The sequence below is a fragment of the Triplophysa dalaica genome, chromosome 18 (assembly GCF_015846415.1).
Source record: "Triplophysa dalaica isolate WHDGS20190420 chromosome 18, ASM1584641v1, whole genome shotgun sequence".
NCBI classification, from domain to species: domain Eukaryota; kingdom Metazoa; phylum Chordata; class Actinopteri; order Cypriniformes; family Nemacheilidae; genus Triplophysa; species Triplophysa dalaica.
The window spans coordinates 8,519,793-8,538,861 of NC_079559.1; the positions used below are offsets into that span (position 1 = coordinate 8,519,793).

At 38.0% G+C, this 19,069-nt stretch overlaps 2 protein-coding genes across 4 annotated transcripts in view; one reads left to right on the plus strand and one right to left on the minus strand.

The window, feature by feature from the left end:
• The window catches only part of sema3gb (sema domain, immunoglobulin domain (Ig), short basic domain, secreted, (semaphorin) 3Gb), a 34,262-nt gene extending 21,367 nt beyond the window's left edge, over positions 1 to 12,895 (plus strand). The window contains exons 3-18 of one of the 2 annotated variants that reach the window (XM_056773259.1): positions 4,601 to 4,761; positions 5,161 to 5,223; positions 5,322 to 5,441; positions 5,837 to 5,930; positions 6,145 to 6,264; positions 6,350 to 6,495; positions 6,668 to 6,782; positions 6,858 to 6,927; positions 7,217 to 7,361; positions 7,475 to 7,697; positions 8,009 to 8,097; positions 8,468 to 8,509; positions 8,649 to 8,806; positions 9,429 to 9,496; positions 9,580 to 9,707; positions 9,866 to 12,895. In XM_056773259.1, the coding sequence (XP_056629237.1) occupies positions 4,601 to 4,761; positions 5,161 to 5,223; positions 5,322 to 5,441; positions 5,837 to 5,930; positions 6,145 to 6,264; positions 6,350 to 6,495; positions 6,668 to 6,782; positions 6,858 to 6,927; positions 7,217 to 7,361; positions 7,475 to 7,697; positions 8,009 to 8,097; positions 8,468 to 8,509; positions 8,649 to 8,806; positions 9,429 to 9,496; positions 9,580 to 9,707; positions 9,866 to 10,279 (2,156 nt within the window). In that variant the 3' untranslated portion in view covers positions 10,280 to 12,895. The remainder of the gene's footprint in view (positions 1 to 4,600; positions 4,762 to 5,160; positions 5,224 to 5,321; positions 5,442 to 5,836; positions 5,931 to 6,144; positions 6,265 to 6,349; positions 6,496 to 6,667; positions 6,783 to 6,857; positions 6,928 to 7,216; positions 7,362 to 7,474; positions 7,698 to 8,008; positions 8,098 to 8,467; positions 8,510 to 8,648; positions 8,807 to 9,428; positions 9,497 to 9,579; positions 9,708 to 9,865) is intronic. The other variant, XM_056773260.1, reaches the window with a different exon arrangement.
• Positions 12,896 to 13,722: 827 nt separating this feature from the next.
• Positions 13,723 to 18,427, minus strand: wasb (WASP actin nucleation promoting factor b). 2 transcript variants are annotated; one of them, XM_056773285.1, is made up of 12 exons: positions 18,061 to 18,427; positions 17,279 to 17,419; positions 16,871 to 16,957; positions 16,410 to 16,506; positions 16,289 to 16,315; positions 15,884 to 15,919; positions 15,576 to 15,768; positions 15,451 to 15,493; positions 15,129 to 15,282; positions 14,596 to 14,993; positions 14,408 to 14,519; positions 13,723 to 13,946 (listed from the first exon to the last, which is right to left on the minus strand). In XM_056773285.1, the coding sequence occupies exons 1-12, from the start codon at positions 18,406 to 18,408 to the stop codon at positions 13,888 to 13,890; spliced, it is 1,695 nt and encodes a 564-aa protein (XP_056629263.1). In that variant the 5' UTR covers positions 18,409 to 18,427; the 3' UTR covers positions 13,723 to 13,887. The 2 variants fall into 2 exon arrangements, with proteins under 2 accessions (XP_056629263.1, XP_056629262.1); XM_056773284.1 differs by having other exon boundaries at positions 13,723 to 13,949.
• Between the last annotated feature and the right edge of the window lie 642 nt (positions 18,428 to 19,069).

The following is a 19,069-nucleotide window of genomic DNA, read 5'->3' on the forward strand; positions in this document are numbered from 1 at the left end:
TACATAAATACTTTATGTCCTTCGACCATGAAGCCAAAACGTGACGACATCTTAGGCCGATTCACATTTCGCGTCTAAAACCGCCACAGAAACGGGAGCTGTGTAAAGTTGAACTACATCTGACACGCCTCGAAAAATGTGTGCAATATACCTTATGCGTTTTGTGCGGAGTGAGCCGTTGGTTGCAATTCTCAACGTCACCACTATATGCTGCATAAATCTAGATTATTTTCTCTGGTGATCAACATACACTAATGCTGTAGATAAATATTAAGATGCAATTTACAACCCAGAACCAAATTGTTAAAGAGAAACTGCAATTAGTGTTCAGTAAGTCATTTTTAAATAACTTTATATAGTATGCAACTAAAACCTCATGATTTTGTCCTGACCCAAATATTTTGATTTCTTTAAAACAATTCTTGTGCCAAACAGGTCATGAAGTCAGTGAGGCGGAGCAGCTACATGTTTAGGAAAGAAGCTGTCAGGACCAGCTCACAGCAGGAGTTTAGACGGGCTCAAACTAGAAACATCCAAGAGAAATATACATGCGATGGCTTCTTTATACAGTCTGTGTCTATTTTCTGAGCAGACTGAACTGAACTGCTGACACAGCTACAAACTTTCCAGACTTAATGAGACGTCCGTTTTCACCTGCCTCCAGCACTTCTATATTTTATAAATATATTGAGCAGTACAGTACAGTAATAATACATTATATCAGAGTGGCTGACAATTATTTTTGGACTGTGTGTCTGATTTAGGCCGAAAGTTTTGGGATGCGTGTCTCTTAAGGAATAAATCTGGTTTTCCACTACATGTTAATTGAGAGTTCTGGCGTCTTATTCCTCCCTGCAGAATTTCATAAGGTCGACCAAGGATCTATTAATCAGGGGCAACTTTTTCCAAATGGTTGTTTGACGTGTTCTTCGGTTATCAGCTTGTCTTTTTATTTGGCAAAAGCTCCAGGACTTAAAACTATTTTAATGACCCACCAACTTTAACCAAACAAAGGGTGTCTAACAATGACTTTTTTTAAATGTGTTTATGCTTTTTAAATTGTTCTCATTTACAGATGCTGTTGATGTCATAATTCTTTTACAGTACAAAAGAACAATGAGTTCAAAAACACCATAGTTTCTGATTGAACATATGGTAAAACAGAAGTGTGAGGCCTGTTTAGGCTTTCAACATGTTTTTTTCCTTTTGCCCTAACATAACCTGCATTATTCAAGTCCCAAATAATGTTTTTTTAGACCATTGGCACCATCACAGTAGCTGGGGTTGGCGAACTGAAAATGTTTGCATTTGGAAGGTTGTAAGTGGAAACTATGACTGCTTTTGTCATCCATTAACGATGTTGTTGTGAATGTTATTATTCTCGAATCTGACTCGTGGCACTAGCTGGCAAAAACACATTCACACTCACACTAACTCTACAGGCCAGTTGGCAGACATCTGTACTTCAAACTGCACACAGAACTTCTCAAACAAAGAGATAGGCCTACTGTTCTCTAAAACCTCGTTTTTTATAATACTTTTACAGCCCTGTTCATATTAAGACAATCACAAAATAAGTGCTTTTAAAAGGACACACTGTTGCTCAAGTTTCTCTTTGACTACTTTTTAAATCATGTTTCAGATCACCACAGCTCCTTTGCGATGTCTTTCAGTTTGAGTTTCAGAAAATGTGAAATTTTATTGCAATGCAAATGTTACACAGTTTTACTTTATAAATGCATTTCTTTAGTTTTAATGGCGTTTAAATGTGTTTACTGAACAACTAGACGAATGTACAATATTATGGCTATTATGTGTGCTCATTTTTAAATGACATCACTTCCTCTCTTAATCTTCCTCTCAAGTTGCATCACTTCCCCTCTTTTAGGTGTAAATGCATTATGATTGTAGTTAAAGATCAAGGTCTGACCTGACACTTGCTATCTGTCAGGTGCCTCCATCCTGAAAAAAAAATAGAGCTGCCGTCTATTGCCAAAAGATGGTGGATTTGGTGGATGAGGCCTGTTGGACAGGGATGAGAGAGCCTGCTGAGAATAGAACCGTGTGGCCCCAGCGCACAGAAAGCGGTATGGAATCCCAGCATGCCCCTGTGGGTCGGGCCAGGGAGATTTTGTACATGGCTGGAGGATCACCCACACAGCTGCCAGAATCACACACACACCCGGGACACTTCGCCACCTAGTTAGAGCCCTTAGGAGAACACCTAACAAACACACACACACATTGAGAATGTGTGGCATCTCTTCTGTCCCCATACGTGTGGTCATGGAGGTCATTTCTATCAGTCTTTTTGTCTGTGAAAATTCTTTTAGCTGAAAACTACAGTTAGACAGTACACACTTACTGAAATAATCATTGGCAAAAATATTATTATAATATTTAAGATTATCAAAAAGTCTGAGTTGCTAGAACGGTTTAATCATCCTCTTTGCTTATAATATCAAAATCCTCTTTTACGTTCTTCACTGTCTAACTTTGACCTTCCTGTGACCAGCCCCAAGCTATTTCTGTTCATCTAACATGTAGCCCTGGACATGCGGTGCAGCGTTTGGTGCAGGAATACCTCTGAGATCAAAGTGGTGTGTGGTATGACGCTAACATGGAGTAATTTATAGATTTGGTGTGTGTCAGTTGTGCAGCTCCACTCCACTAAAATCACATACTCTGTCAGAGGGCAACAATGTCGGCACGTCCTCCTAACCTTTGATTTATGTTTAAAGTCAACAAGCTTTTTGTCATAACCTGGCACACATTTCAGAGTATGATATGTGCATTTAGGTATTTGCAGCAGATATTCGGCGTGGAATGCATTCTTTTGATTGGTGATGTGTCATTGGGGAAATTAGTGGCTGAATGTGGCAGAGACAGAGAATAGACACTTAGTACACTGGAGCACGGCGAGCCTAGACAGCTGAAGCCATCTCTCATCTCTACACCTGCTCTGTTTTCCCTAGTGTACTCCCTCAGAGAGAGAGATAGAGAGAGAGAGAGAGAGAGAGATGGAAACCACCACCACCTGCTGTGTTGAAAAATATGACAGATCCCAACATAACTAATCCCAAATCTATGATTTTTATGAGCTTTTTTTATGATTGATTTATGTGCATTTGAGCATTTTATTCACAAACAGTCAAACAGACATACAATGTTTTAGAGACTTGAAGGGATAGGTCACCCAAAAATAAGAATTATGTAATGATTTATTCACCCTATTTCATATCAAACACGTATGACTTCTTCTGCAGAACAGAAAAAAAATATTTTGAAGGATGTTGGTGACCAAACACTTTGGGACCCGATTGACTTCCATTATACGAACACACAACCACTGACACATTTCTCAAAATATCTTTTGTTTTCCACAGAAACTGGTATTTTTTATTTTGGGTTACTATGCCTTTAAGTCATGGCCGCAGCCAGCTGTGAGGTCACCTTGATTTTTTTTATTTAAAAAAAACGTGAAGCTCTGAATGAATAATCAGTTTAAAACTCTTCTGAGTGTCTGCGTTACACATATATAATTTCAGTTTATACTGTTAACAAAGTTGTTTATTGTCTGTGTTGTAAAAGATGGATTTATTTCATTTGATGCGGGATGCTGGAGGCGTCATCGGATTGAAAGAGTTGACTGAGTGCGCGCGTGGGTATGCTCCGCACCGCACACCCGTAATGACACACTCGCTTACCAGTTTTTAAGTAATGATACTTTATGAAGTTATTAAAGTGGGGAGTTGCGTATGGGGACATTTTTTATCCGGCAAGTTTTTCGACACATGATCTCACCATGCCAACTTTAGTCATATAAAATAATTTCCTAAATACAAAGTTGTTGATTGTGAAAATGCTGGGAGGCCAGTGAGAGAGGGCAGTGCAAGTAAACGTGACTCCCTGACTTCAAGAGGTGCTTCTGACAGATGTGTAGCCTCATCATCAGAGCTCTCATTTCCCAAACTGTACCAACGCTGGTTCGAGACCTGCTCGGAGCTGGTCAGTAGGACTAGTTAGTCATTTCGGAAAACCACTAGCCACAGTATCAAGCACTGTTTATAGGTATAAGTCTATTGTTAACTTTATTGTTCATTATATTTTTAAAAGTTGATGGATTTATAGCATTTATTTGTAATATTAGGTATAAGTATTGACACCCCACCACGGACCTCACTAATTTTCAAACCCTGGCTTTAAGTCTTTCTTAAAATTTTATACATTTATTTGTATTAGACAACAAATCTCATTATTGTTGGTTCCGTCCATGCAAGAAGCGTGTCATGAGCTCTTTTTGTTAAAGAGGTTTCACATGGATAGTGTCGGCGACCGACCGGTTCGTGATTCTATGGAGCCAGAACCACAGCATGAGAAAGTTATAGGAATAAATTCCACCAGCCCTGGTCATGTGGGAACACATGAAGATTCTCTTCAGTATAACGCCAGGGCTATAAATGTACATGTGCAGCAGTTATATGGATGATTTCAAAAGGACTAAAACATCCGTCAGTTAAATACCACCGGTGGTTTTAAAAGGCTTTTGTTGATATTAAATGCATTGACCTGATATTGTCTCTCTGGTTCTGTCTTTCAGAGTTACTGGAGACAAAAACCATACGGCCGTTCAGTTTTTCCTTCAACACCAGCGACTACCGAATACTTCACATGGACCAAGACCAAGGCAGACTCTACCTGGGCAGCCGTGAATACGTGGTCTCCTTAGATATGCAAAATGTCAATAAAGAACCACTTATTGTAAGACAATCGAATGATTCGGTTATTATAATTTTTTTATTGTTGAAGAAAACTTGGTACACTATTAAAAATAAAGGTGCTACGAAAGATTCTTCAGTCATTTAGTCTAAGATTCTTAAAATAGCCATATCTGTCTTACTTTTATAAAGCCCCTTAATCTACTACGAACAGCTTTTTTATTAAACAGAATATTTCTGTGGACATTATAGGTTCTTTATGGACCCATACAGCCAAACATTTTTTATTTCTTAGCAACTTTATTTTTAAGTGTCTAAATCATATAGTTCAAAAAAGGTTTTTATAACAGTACCATGTTCAAGAAAATACTGTAATGTCATGTCTTGGTACTTTTTTCATAAACAATTACGGAGTGTTACACAAAACTTTGTGTGTTTACAGATTCACTGGCCTGCGACAGCACAGAGAAAGGGAGAGTGTAAATTAACTGGAAAGGGTGGACAGGTACACAGTTCACAGTCTGTCACTTTTTTACACAGAATTTTTATTTCTTCAAAATAATTGAAAACATCTTGTCTCTTTGTCTAATGTGTGTTTTGCAGGGAGAGTGTGCAAACTTTGTGCGTCTGATTGAGCCGTGGAACAGAACCCACCTGTACACGTGTGGCACAGGTGCTTATAAACCCATCTGCACCTTCATCAACAGAGGCTGGAGAGCTGAGGTACACATACATACTTTCAAAAATGTTACAATTTCAAACAAAAATCTTTATAATGTTTAATAATTAAATTTTATTTTGAAATGAAAGTGTTACGGTTGGGGAGACCACAATATGTAGAACCCCCACACACATACCATGGTCTTCAAAATGCAGCAATGAATAAAAATCCTGTCTTGATTTACTTGTATACATTGATGAACACAGAAAAAGATCTTTGGAAAAATGCTTGTAACCAAACATTGACTTGTGGCCACCATTGACTACTTTAGTAGGAAAAATTACAACGGTTGTCAATAGTGCCCCAGAAGTGTTAGCTTTCCTACATTCTTCAAAATAAATAGTTTTGTGTTTAAAAGAACAAAGAGATTTTTTAGCAATTGTTCTTTCGTTGGTAGGAATATCTCTTCCGACTTGTTCCTGGTTATATTGACTCTGGAAAAGGAAAGTCTCCATATGATCCCCACCAGGAGAACGCAGCAGTTCTGATCAGTAAGATCATCTTTCCCATCCTCTCTCTCTCTTTCTCTCTCTCTCTCTCTTTAAGAAACAATTCGCTCAAAATGAACATTTTGACAGATCGTCTTCTTAACTCATAACAGGAAAAGAAATAAAAGCCGTATCAGATATCCCCAGCATAACTTCACCCTGTCTCTATTCATCACCTCTCTGTCTCATTTCATTACTCCATTGATCTTCTTCTCAGATGGGAATCTGTATGCCGGGGTACACGTGGACTTCATGGGTACAGATCCAGCCATCTTTAGAACCTTGGGGGACCGTCCCGCTGTCAGAACAGAACAGTATGATTCCCGATGGCTTAACGGTATGATTTGTGTCCGGAGAGGTGGAGAGATGGGATTAAAACAAAGACTTGTGAGTAAAGTAATCTCCTTTTATCTGTCCATCAGAGCCTGTGTTTATAAAAATCCAGAAGATTCCAGACAGCGCAGAGAAGAACGATGACAAGCTTTACTTTTTCTTTCGGGAAAAGAGCTTAGACTCTTCCGGGGGCAGCGCTCCGAGCGTTCTCGCTCGAGTGGGCAGAGTCTGTCTGGTGAGAAAGTCCTGATTGTTTCATTGATAAGAAGATCCAGTCAGATTTAAGTCTAAACTTCAGACTTAATATTGAACTTTTAATTAAGATATTTTTGTCATGCAAATCAATTATGTTAATAAAGTTAGCTTAAAAGACTACTATTTCATCCGTGTGTGTGCTTTCTCCTCAGAATGATGATGGAGGTCAAAGGTCATTAGTGAATAAGTGGACGACGTTCCTCAAAGCACGACTCGTCTGCTCTGTGATTGGTGCAGACGGGGTTGAGACTTACTTTGATGAACTGAGTAAGACTTTTTTTGTTGTGACATTTCGACCGTAACAAACTCATCGCCTTATTGACTGTGTGTTTGTTTTTGTAGGAGATGTTTTTATTCAGAGGACCCATGATGAACGTAACCCCATCGTGTATGCTGTGTTCTCCACGGCTGGGTGAGCAATTCATGTTGCTTTAAATCCATGTGATTTTTATTGAGGTGGAACACAATAGGCAATAAGGCAAAATATTTAACAAAGTGTCCAGACTGCTTGGAGCTCGAGAGTCTGGTTCAGTCATTTCTTTTGTTTTCATGGAAAGAACCAGTGGGATTTTCCTAGATGTCTCAGTTTCACTGAAGAAAAATGGAAATGTTGACAGAAGTTTAATTTCATGTAATTAAGATTTCAGTGGATTATATTAAATTTGTAATGTGATACCAATATTCTCTCTCTTTTTTATCAGCTCTGTTTTTAAAGGCTCTGCCGTGTGTGTGTACTCTATGGCTGACATCAGAAATGTCTTCAATGGGCCTTTCTCTCACAAACATGGTCACAACTACCAGTGGACCCCTTACACTGGTAAAATCCCCTACCCTCGTCCGGGCACTGTGAGTTTCAATTATATATATCAGATTTACTTCCTCTTGTTCGTACCCCATTCTTTAAATCTGTGTAAATCTCTTTTATGTTTTTCTCTTTCTGGTATTGATTTATTCTTTAGTGTCCCGGAGGAACCTTCACGCCTGATCTCCACACCACTAAAGCTTTTTCGGACGAGGCTGTAAATTTTGTCCGTGCCCATCCTCTGATGTATCAACCTATATATCCGATACACAAACGCCCCCTGGTGGTCAGGACTGGTGTGGACTACCGTTTTACCACCATTGCTGTGGACCTGGTGGATGCTGTGGATGGAAGATATGAGGTGCTCTTCCTGGGCACAGGTTAAACACGTTTTATGTTTTTTTGGGGGAGGGGTTATGTTGCAAATTTACATTATCAATCACGCATTTTGCAGACGTTTTAATCCAAAGCGATTTACATTGCATTTTATTATACATTATGTGCAATCGCTGCGATCGAACCCATGACCTTGGAGTTGTTAGCCCCATGCTGTAACCACTGAGTTATAGAAGCTGTAAATGTGTACAAAAGCACATACAGGTTGTTTCTTCAGGTTGTGGTTGTGGTTGATTCTTCTTTTTTCACTAAAACTGGGCATTATGATTTATTTCTGAAACACGCCTGTTTTTAGATCGTGGAACAGTTCAGAAGGTGATTGTCTTACCAAAAGACATCAGCACAACTGAAGAGCTCATTTTAGAGGAGGTGGAAGTTTTTAAGGTAAGATCAAGTTTTTTTGTTTGGATTTTCCTGTAAATTCATCCAAAAATGAACTTCTGGCATCATTTACTCATCCTCTTGTCAGATCAAAACTGTTTGACTTTCTGTCTCTCTCGCAGAAAAAATATATTTTGAAGAATCTTGTTAACTGGCCGCCATTCACTTGCATTGGTATTGTGTCCATACAATAGAAGTGAATGGATCCAGGCGCTGTTCGGTTACTAACTTTCTTCAAAATATATTTTTTTTTGTGTTCTGTGGAAGAAAGAAAGGTGTAAATGACAGAATTTCCAGTTTTGGATGGAGTATCCCTTTAAATGATCAATTGTAACAACCCTTAAAAGAGTTTGTTTCTCCCTATAATGTTTAGACATCAGCAGCCGTCAAAACTCTGAAGATCTCTACCAAAAGGGTAAATTTTCTCGCTTAACTAAATGTTTGTTTATTGGTCCAAATTATTTGTGTCAGATTAATGCATTTTAATCTCACAATTAAAGATGATCATCACTGTTTAGTTTATAAATGTAATGTTTCTCTCTTGCGATTTACAGCAACAGTTGTATGTGTCATCAGAAAGGGGTCTTACCCAGGTGTCTCTGCACAGGTGTGCTGTTTACGGTAAGGCCTGTTCAGACTGCTGCCTGGCCAGAGACCCCTACTGTGCCTGGGATGGAGAAACCTGTTCTGCTTTCACACCCGCTACAAAAAGGTCAGTATACATATTGTTAGGTTTAAACCTTAAACTTTCATTCTTTAGCTTTGTTTAACACTGATTATAATTAATTATTAATAATAAAATGCTGTTCATGTCGAGCAGCAAAGGGATAGTTTAAGCAAAAATGAAATTTCTTTCATCATTTACTCACCTCTTGTCATTTCAAACCTGTATGACTTTCTTCTACAGAACACAAAAGATATTTTGAAGAATGTTGGTAACCAAACAATGGCTATATATAGACTTGCATTAGTTTTGTGTCTTTACTATATAGCCATATCGGTTACCATCATTCTTTAAAACACCTGTGGGATAAAGTTGGGCCGTACCAATTCGAAATTTCAAGAGGGAGGGTAAATGATGACATTTTTGGGTGAACTATGCCTTAATACTATTCCTACTTGTGTACTTATTGTTGGTTCTACAACTTCTGAAACCAAAGCTGGTGAAGATGTTGTTGTTCATTCTTGAACTCTAGTTAAACTTTATAAACTCTTCTGTTTGCAGTTGGTTACAAAATAAGACTGAATAAAATGAGAGTAAACCGAATTTCAATAACAGTGACATTATATAATCTATTTCTTTTAATAATTAAAACATGTTATTGAATGTTAAGGAGAAGCAGGAGGCAAGATATCAAACACGGAGATCCTTTACGGCAGTGCCGGGGCTTTAACGCTAAAGGTTTGTATAACCAGCTTCATATAAAATGGGGAAAATTAGAATCTTGCAAAAGCTTGAACACGACCCTTGTCTGACCCACTCAGTAGAGAAGCGTCTGAGGGAAACGGTACAGTTTGGGGTTGAAGGCAGCAGCACATTTCTGGAGTGCCAACCGAGGTCTCCTCAGGCCACAGTCAAATGGCTCTACCAGAAGGACGGCAAGAGGAAAGCAGTAAGTCGGCAGTTAGCAAATGACTCGAATTTAAACTGCAAATGAATAATTTATGCCACAGCATTTTATGAAACACTTTCACATGAGACTTCTTTGAATATCATTTTATATACTGTGCAATAGGATGTATATCGTACAGCATCTCTTTTCCCTTTCAGCTCAATCGAGATAAAGACATCTTGAAGACAGGTCATGGCATCCTGATAAAATCTCTCACCCAATCAGACGCCGGGCTCTATCATTGCCTGGCAACAGAGAACAACTTCAAACACACCGTGGCCCGCATCTCTCTACGGATCCTGGACCGGGAGATCGTTGATGCGCTTACTGAGCCGGACATCCCCATTGAGCACCGTCGTCATCATTCCCATCATCACCCTCCACCTCCGCCCCCACCTTTCCAGACCCTTCCACCCCCTCTCCAGTCCCACCCACAAGCAGAGGTGCGTCTCATGAACCAGTACTGCCAGTCCTACAGGCAGCAGCAGATAAAAAGCCAAGCCAACAAACCCAAACGCAACAACCGAAGACACACAGGAGAAGAAGAAGTGGAGGAGCCACAGGATCAATAAGTCGGTTGAGATTGGGGAACAGCCGCCAAGTCACTTTTTGACTGTGTCCCATCTAATGTGTGAACAGTGTCATTCTTTTACTCCTCCAGGCAAACTCAATTTGTTTGCTGATTCGATTAGTTTGTTTCAATTGTTGTATTGGACTTCAAACTATGTTTTGAGGTACACTTTGGTATTCTATATACTCCCCAGCCAGTTTCTTTCATGTGTGTGACATGCACATGCCCCATGCTGAGGTTTAAACACAATGGCTCTCAGTGGTTACAATGAATTCCTAAACAAATCCAGTTTAACCAGCAAAACTACTGCCATATTATGTAAAATATAAGCTATTCCCTTTTAAAGTTAGATGGATTCAGTGTAAATACTAAACAGACGTTTTTGAAATGATGTTCGCTAAATGTAAAAGCAATGCAGGATTGTGTTCCAGATCACTTATTCCAGGTTTTCAAACTTTTTTTGTCAGCCGAACCCCTCCGACCTAAATCATTTACTTGAAGAAGGCTACCCCCTGAGAGGTACTCGACCTGAGGAAGTAGATATTTCCATAATTGAATAGCACATTTGCATGTTTAACTTCTAAAACATTTATTTTGTATCTGTTTTGAAGTTTTTATCAGTAGTATTTTACTTGGCAAAGAAATGTTTAGAAATAACAATAGTTATTTAATTTTTTTCAAAGTTTGGAAAACCCTTATTATTATTATTATGCTAAATTATTAAGCAGTCAAAAAAGATCGTATGCTGAGGATAAAGAAATTATTTGAACTGAGCTCATCCGAAAAACGCAATATATCTTTGACCATGGAAGCTTTACTCTTCTTGAAATTAACAGTTTTGATAGTTTTCTATAGTTCACCTGTAGAATTTTAGCTTTGATTTAAGTCGTGATCAATGACAGAAATGAAAAAGTTGTAAAAAGAGAGTGACATTTTAGTATCATTTGAACTGTTGGTGCATCAGTTTAAAAAAAATACTCACAACAAGGTGTAAAATAGTGAATATAAGACAGCATTGAAAATCACAGTTTAACTTTTGGTCAGTATGTTAAAAATAAAACAGTTCAAATTTAATTTTGTAATCCTTAAAATAAAATAAAAAATTAGCAGCTCTAATTTTACTAACTATAATATGATTGGCTCATTGCCCAGGAAATATGTTTCATTAAGACATGACTGTGGACCAAAATAAAAGTCATGACAACACGCATTGCAAAAATAAAAGTTCATAGGAATTAATGATCAGATTTTTTAAATAAATAAAATCGGACCTGCTACTTTATTAGCTATAGTGTGAAAAGCTTTGAATATGGTTCAGGATGCTGAAAATATTTTTTGTCCTGTAATTGTTTTCCAAACCACTATAATCAAACAAACCTTTCCTTTACTGCTGTAAATAGATAAAGAACACAGATCAAGCTTTTCAGTCTGGTCTCCATATGTGTTTGACTGTGGACTATTATGATAGTCGGACCACTAGTAACATTCTCACTGAGCATTGCTACAAACCACAATCAGCTTTGCGATGTCTTGTATTCCATGATTTGTCAATGGTGAAATGTGGTCATGTTTTTGCTTGTGTATAAACACAGTATCTGTGCTTCGTGTTGTGTGGAAATTACACATGTACATAGAAAATGTGTGTATTCAGAAAGTCGGGATTAAAACTAACCATCACTTATTCCTCACCTCTCCTGTGACCCCCTGCCTGCCTCTCTCTCGCTCTCTTTCTCGCTCCGCAACACCATACAACATATTTATTGTGAGAGTGTACATATTCATGTAAGTTGTGCTCTTTGGTGATGGGACACGGCTGATTTTGGTGGAAACTGTCATTGTATGTAATGTTTATTTTCAGGACAAGGGCACATGGAGAGATGCTGAGGAAAAAGAGGTAGATGTTTTTGGAACAGTTGAAATTGTAGCTGAAATAAAACCGGGTTTGATATGAATAATTTATATGCCTAAAAAACTATGGGAAAAATGTTTGGTTTATCTGTTACCATGAAGTAGAAAGAAAACTGTTAACAGAGAATTTTTTGGGGGGGACACAACTCACATCTCTAGAGTATTTAATGCCAGAAATGTCTACCTCTTCAAGCACTTTCAATGAAATTTAACTAGCACAGAACTGACAGGACCAGAGCAAAGAGAATCGTATAATTTTCTTCTGGAAACATGAACATGGTCTAGCCCACTGATTTTAACATCCTGAAAGATTAGAGACTGATGTTTATCTATATAAAGAGTTCACAAGTGATCATTTGGTGGTTTTAACCCTCGACACTGGTTTTGAAGGTATGGTGAACATATTCTAAAGTGAAACCACAATTTTTACTCTTCAAATAGATGTTTGTGTACAGAATGACAGCCATGTGGATTCACATACACTTACTTGTCCTGTTATGTTTTTTCTTTGGTATTGGTTATTGAACTAAACACAAACTTCCTAACAATGGTTGCTTCCCAAATGCTTTGTACTCACCGATGTATGTGTAGTTTTACCTTAATGTGATTACTTGTGATAAATATTATTTTATTATCATGATATCTGGTGGGATGGGAGTACTAGGTGTTTTTTAAAGCAATAACAATAAAGTGCTGTTTTTGTTTTTAACCAATTTTGTTTCATTTTACTCAAACACCTACACCGATGTTAAAGGAACAGTTCACCAAAAAATGAAAATTCGGTCTTTATTTACACACACTCGAATTGTCACAAATCTGTATACATTTCTTTGTTCTAATGAACACCGAGAAATATATTTGGAAGAATGTTTGTAACCAAACAGCTCTGGGACCCCATTGACCAAGTAGGAAAAATAACTTTCTAAAATATATTCCAAATATCTTTCTCTGTGTTTATCAAAACAAATAAATGTATACAGATTTGGAATGACTGAAGGGTGAGTACATGACAGCATTTTTATTTTTGGGGTGAACTGTCCCCATTTTTTTTAAGTCTTGACGTGGCGTCAAATATTTCTTCTCTGTTAGGCCTGTAGGGGGAGCACCTGTGCAACGTTTGTTTCTTAAAATCATAAAACGTATTACTTATTAGAAAGTTTAGATATATTGACAAGAATAACAGAACATTACTGCATGTTAAATTAAGGTGTAGAGATTGGCGAGATAAAAATATGTGCAGAAGGATGAAAAGAAGTTGTTGCTGAGTGTCAGTCAACAAACTTCCAAGGGGTCCTCAAGATAACTTAAAATTATTTAAAATAAGCTTATTAAAATAAGATAAAACAACTAAAATATTATTGTCATTGATACTTTTTTAGGACAAATAGGTTATTATGTTATTCTAGTAACAACCAGGTCTAATGTTCTCACATGTGACTGCTATCTGATGGGTAAAAGCTGGAGTTGAAGACCGAGCAACAAAGAAAGAGTGACAAGCCTCATTTTCAATGAGTAAAGTACAATATAGGGCCACAGTTACTATATTTAATGGGTATATTTTATTGGATGTTAAGATATGTAGATCATTTATTGAAATTACAATTATGTCAGGTAAAGAGAAAATGCCTTTTGCTCAAATGATTAGATTAAGCATAAACTTTTATGGCATTTAAGTGTGTGAACAGAGAGCAAACCGAAGCCTTAGTCGTCCCATTCCTCATCTTCATCCTCATCACCACCACAACCATCATCGTCTTCATCTTCTGCACAAAAATAAAAACACTGTAAACACACTGTAGGTCAGAGACAAGGACCAATGTGGAGATTTTAGCGTTATCTAGTGGTGAGGTTGTGAAATGCAAACAACGGCTCACTCCACCCCTCTCTTTCCAAGCACTACAGGGCCTGACACTTGACAAAGATGTCGTTACGTTTTTTCTTCTTTGCTCAAGGAGATAATGTATTTGCGAAACACGCTCTGTAGAGCAGTTTTTTCGTTTATGGTTACTGTAGAAACAACATAGTGAATTCCATGCAAGCGGGCCGTGGTGTTTGTATATCAAAATAGCTCATACTAAGGTTACTAAGGTAACTCTTCATTATGTAAAGTGTATTATATCGCATTTCTGTCAATAGATCCTCCTAAATATTACACGCTGCACCTTAAAATAAATTCAAATAAAGTAACTTTTTGAATTCTTCAATATGTTCAGTAGTTTACCTGAGGAATGGATAACTTTACATCTCTTCTGCATGACCATCATCAGGGCTCCAACAATGCCTTCTGAGGACTCATCCTGACCTTGAGAGCAAGGGTCTTGTGACTCGGTTACCTGTTACAAACATCATGTCAGCTTTGTTAGAAAAACAAAACAAAGTAATGCCATTCTAAAATAATGTATCACATACGTTCTTTAGCAAACGTCCACGCCGGATTTCCTCCAGTAAGGTTCCTCGTCCTCCACCACCAGAAGGAGGGGGAGGAGGAGCTGAGCTGGCAGGACTACTGGGGAAGCTGGGAGCAGAAGAAGTTGCAGGAGGTGGAGGAGGTGGGGGAGGAGGGGGAGGTGGTGGACCTCCACCCATTTGCGCAGTAGGTGGTTTATGACACTGGCCGGGAGGTGGCGGGGGTGGAGGCCCAGGTCGACCTCCAGGTGGAGCGGGTGGCGGTGGGCCACGATGCGGGGGTCCAGGACTACGTCCAGGTGGGGAAGGGCGAGGAGGTGGGGGGAGTCCACCCCTTGGTGGTGGAGGTGCAGGGGTTGAACGAGGACCTCCAGAGTGACCCTGGGAAGTAGTCATTTCGTCTTTGAAGGAAACAAACATCAGCAAATTATTAATGATCTTACATTTCATGTATGTGGTGAACACAAAATAAATCTGGATATCAAAGGCTCGAAATAAATTTATTTCAGTAAATTGTTTTGCAGAAATTAGCTCACCCTTCCTCCTCATTTCTTCTTTAACTGCATCCAATCCCCCAGATTGCTCGATTAAATCATAGATCATCTTAGATGTTTCTCTGTCTGTTAGCTCTGCATCACTGATTCCAGCACAGTGAAATAGTTTCCTGAGATCAGGATCCATATTGTTGGTCTAAAATGGCCCAAAAGTGTTTTTGCTTTATATTTGTCTTTGTGACATTTGTATTCTCTATTCTATACATTGTGTTGCCATTAGTTGTCACGTTATCATGAAACAGCTTAGTTGCTGAATTTGCAGGACTATTGCTTGATGCAGTAAGAGAAAGAACAAAAAACTTACATCAAAACCAGAGCTTGGATCCCACCCAATATGAGTGATGTGTCTTATGAGAGAGAAGCACAGCACATCAAATAAGTAGAACAAAAACACAAGTTTCTTTTAAAGTTAAGATAAAACGTCCTTACTTGAATCCACTAGGAGCTCCGATGTCTGCTTTTGTAAGCTTTGGGCCTTTCTTCTTTCCCTTTTTGTCCTTCTTGCCTATGAAGAGGGAGGCTGGTGCAGGTGTGGGCACTGGGGGAGAGCGGTACCTTGAAGCCAGTATATCTGGGTTCTGGATATCCACTGTTGCCATTACAGTTTGCTGTGGAACTGGACCTGGTCCACATATAACCTCATGAAACCACCTTAAATATGTCTTGCACATGAAACTGCACCACTGAGAAAGCATTTATAATTTTTGCATGTTAGAACTCTGTTATAGATGACTCACCATTTGATGGAGGAATTTGTTGTAGCACCTGTTTTTCTGTTAATTGAAAAATAAAACATGTTAAAATGCACATCGTTCTAGGAAAATATTAATAGCCAAGTTAAAACCAGTGTTGAAAATGGCCAAAAGTCATTGGGGGAATCCAGTATTGGACATATTTTATATTTTTTAACCATAAATATAAAAAAGCAACTTAATTATTAAATGTATACATATCGAGTTTGGAGGCTATTTTATGGATCAATTATGAAAATCCTCTACATTTCGAGGCGGAACTTTGTCTCCCTTTGACATTCACTCCCTGAACTCTGTTACCCGTCTTCCCCATTGTCCATTCTTGAATCCTGGTTATAACCCTACAGTTGATGTTCGATGAAAGAACATGTTTCAAATGTAGACACATACCTTCAACTGGAGCATGTTGTCTTTTTTCTATATTGAAAAAAATCACAGATATCAATTGGAGATTTTAATAAAATAGGTACGTTTGTAAAATTCTGTATTCAATATAATCTGTAAAAATGACCTTGGCGTTGGGTTCTATGATTGACCTTCCCCCCGATAATGTTCCTGAAACACTCAGCTTCTGCATCGCTAGCAAAGTTCAGACCTACTTGACAGTCCTGTGATACAAATGCATGTCAGCTTTAGATTCAAATACATCTGTCAGCTGCAAAATAACATTCAAGTTAGCACAATACAAATATGTTTGGATATGTCTCTTAAAATGTAAAAATTTAAGGCGAATGGAACTACAGTATGTTCAAGGTAGTCAGTACAACACCATTCGGCCTTATATGGCATTACAGTAGGTTTATAGATTATTGTGTAGAGTATTACGCCTACTCTATAGATAAAACGTAAGGGTTGATTTTTCTAAGAATTACTCAATGGAAAGAATCAAGAAGTAAAAAAATTGGTTAATCAAAGACCGAAAAATGGGAAAAGGACATTTCTGATGTAACTGGTGAAGAAGCCTGTACCCACATCTGCAGCAAAGCTGTGGAAGAACTGTGTTGGGCAGGAATATGTGAACGGACTGTACATCTCCTGCTCCCAAATTAATTTACCTTCCTGAAATACACCAAACGCACACACAGCTTGAATCAGCAGTACCACTGTATTTAATTCCAACATATTTGCTCTTAGAGATTCTCTAGTGAGGTAAACCACATTCTGTTTGAATAAATGAACTATTATTTAATGGGATGACATTAGCAAGACAAGACCAAAACTCGAAAAGCAAATATTCAATTTAAAAAAGAAAAATAGTTACTTTTGTCAGCCATCAAGACACTAACATATAAATGGCTTTAAATATAGCGTACAAGCCATGATACACTAATATTGATTTAATGGGTTTTCTGAGTCTTAATCCAAAAGAGAATGTAGTACCTTGATGTCAAAAAGCCGGATGTAATAAGAACGTTTTATATTGTCCTTAACAAAACACACAACTCCTGTATGTTGGAGGCTCCATTGATTTGGACTGTGAGGAACAGCCATGCACAGCTGAATAACTGCCGTGGCCGTGGTCTGCACACACACACACATACACAATTACCTGACAAAAATGTACATACATTACATAAAAAAGAACAAAAATCAATGTACAAGTGCAATATATCAGCATCCTCTACAACAACAGGAAGTGTGCTTAAACGGCATTTCCTGTCACCTTACGATCCAAATGTACCATCACATACATCACTTGTCAATGGAATTCAATCGGTATTGAAATTAAAATTCTCTTGAAGCATAGTCGTGCCTTCAAGATATACAGTATCTAACAAGTGAGAAATTTGGTTTTCCTGACCAAAACTGAAAAGATTAAAAAATAGAAGCAGATTGTTTGGGTGTTACTTTTGTCACAAGGATGTGTTGTATCGTAAGCGGTTCTGATCATTCTGCAGAGAGAAAATGAACGGACTTCTTAAGCTGGTAAATGCCAAACGAATGCATCCGAGTGTTGCTTTGACCTTTGACAGACATCAAACATAACATCGCTCACATCTGTGGCCTGTGCAACACACATCTCTCCTTTGAGATCTTGTATGCATGAACATCGATACAGTAGCAAAGATAAATGATTTGACAATAAACATTTTACCATTGATTCAACATTCAATCTAGGGAAACTTTCATTTAAGCTTATAAAAGGATGTATTTTCACTTACCACGCATCTCCTTCCCAGAAGCACATCCAGACGTTCATTCTCCTGGTTGCTGAGGAGAGAACTGTGCACATTCTCCTGCCCTTTGGCTTTTCCTTTGCTCATCTCTCTTCTAGACGGACACTCAGATCCCGGGACTCCAGACCGGGGTCCCTGATCACAGCGTCCACAGCACCTGTCTAAAGTTGCGTTTTTGGGGACGGATTTAGTCTCGAAGGAACCGTCACTTCCGTGTTCTGAGAGCTGTGAGCTGGTGTAAATGTAGCACAGCAAAGGAGAACAGGAAGAGCAAAACCACTGAGCAGATCTGTTCTGTGAATGCCTTGAAGAGGCACGTGCTTCTTTGTTCATACAATGGAGGGGTGGCTTGGGTTTCGTTATATCTGTACGTTTAAAACTGCTATATTTGAGATGCTAGATTTGGGTATCCTAGCCGGAACGCCAAGAGTTTAGGTTCACTTCTTTTTTTTTGTAATCCATTGTCAGGTTAATTCTGACTACACCTTTTTTATATATTGAAAAATAATTTAGATGTGCACATAAAGCACATTTTAGGTGTTTCAAGGACAGAGAAAAAGAGGAATAAAGAGATAATGAACAGTAAGAAGTCTGTTTGTAAGAGTGTCAAGTTCCTTTGGTATCAGACCGACAGTTTCATTAGGCAAATTCATATTGAAAAAACTGACATAGTGATGTTTCATATACAGTACAGTAAGATATCTAATAAATATATTCGTTTTTAAGTTTGTGTTTACATAATATAGGTCTGTATACTGTGCATATTAATTTTGTATTTATAAACACATGCATGAGTACATATGGCATATATTAATATTTATGTATTATTTAAAGTATATCAATGCTTATTCATTTTTACATTTCTATTAAATATAAGCATGTATGTGTATGTTTTTATAAATACAAAATTTATATGCACAGTACACAAACATATATTATGTCAAAACAACCTGCGATCGTTTCACAGCCCTAAAATATATAAAACCAGGCCAAC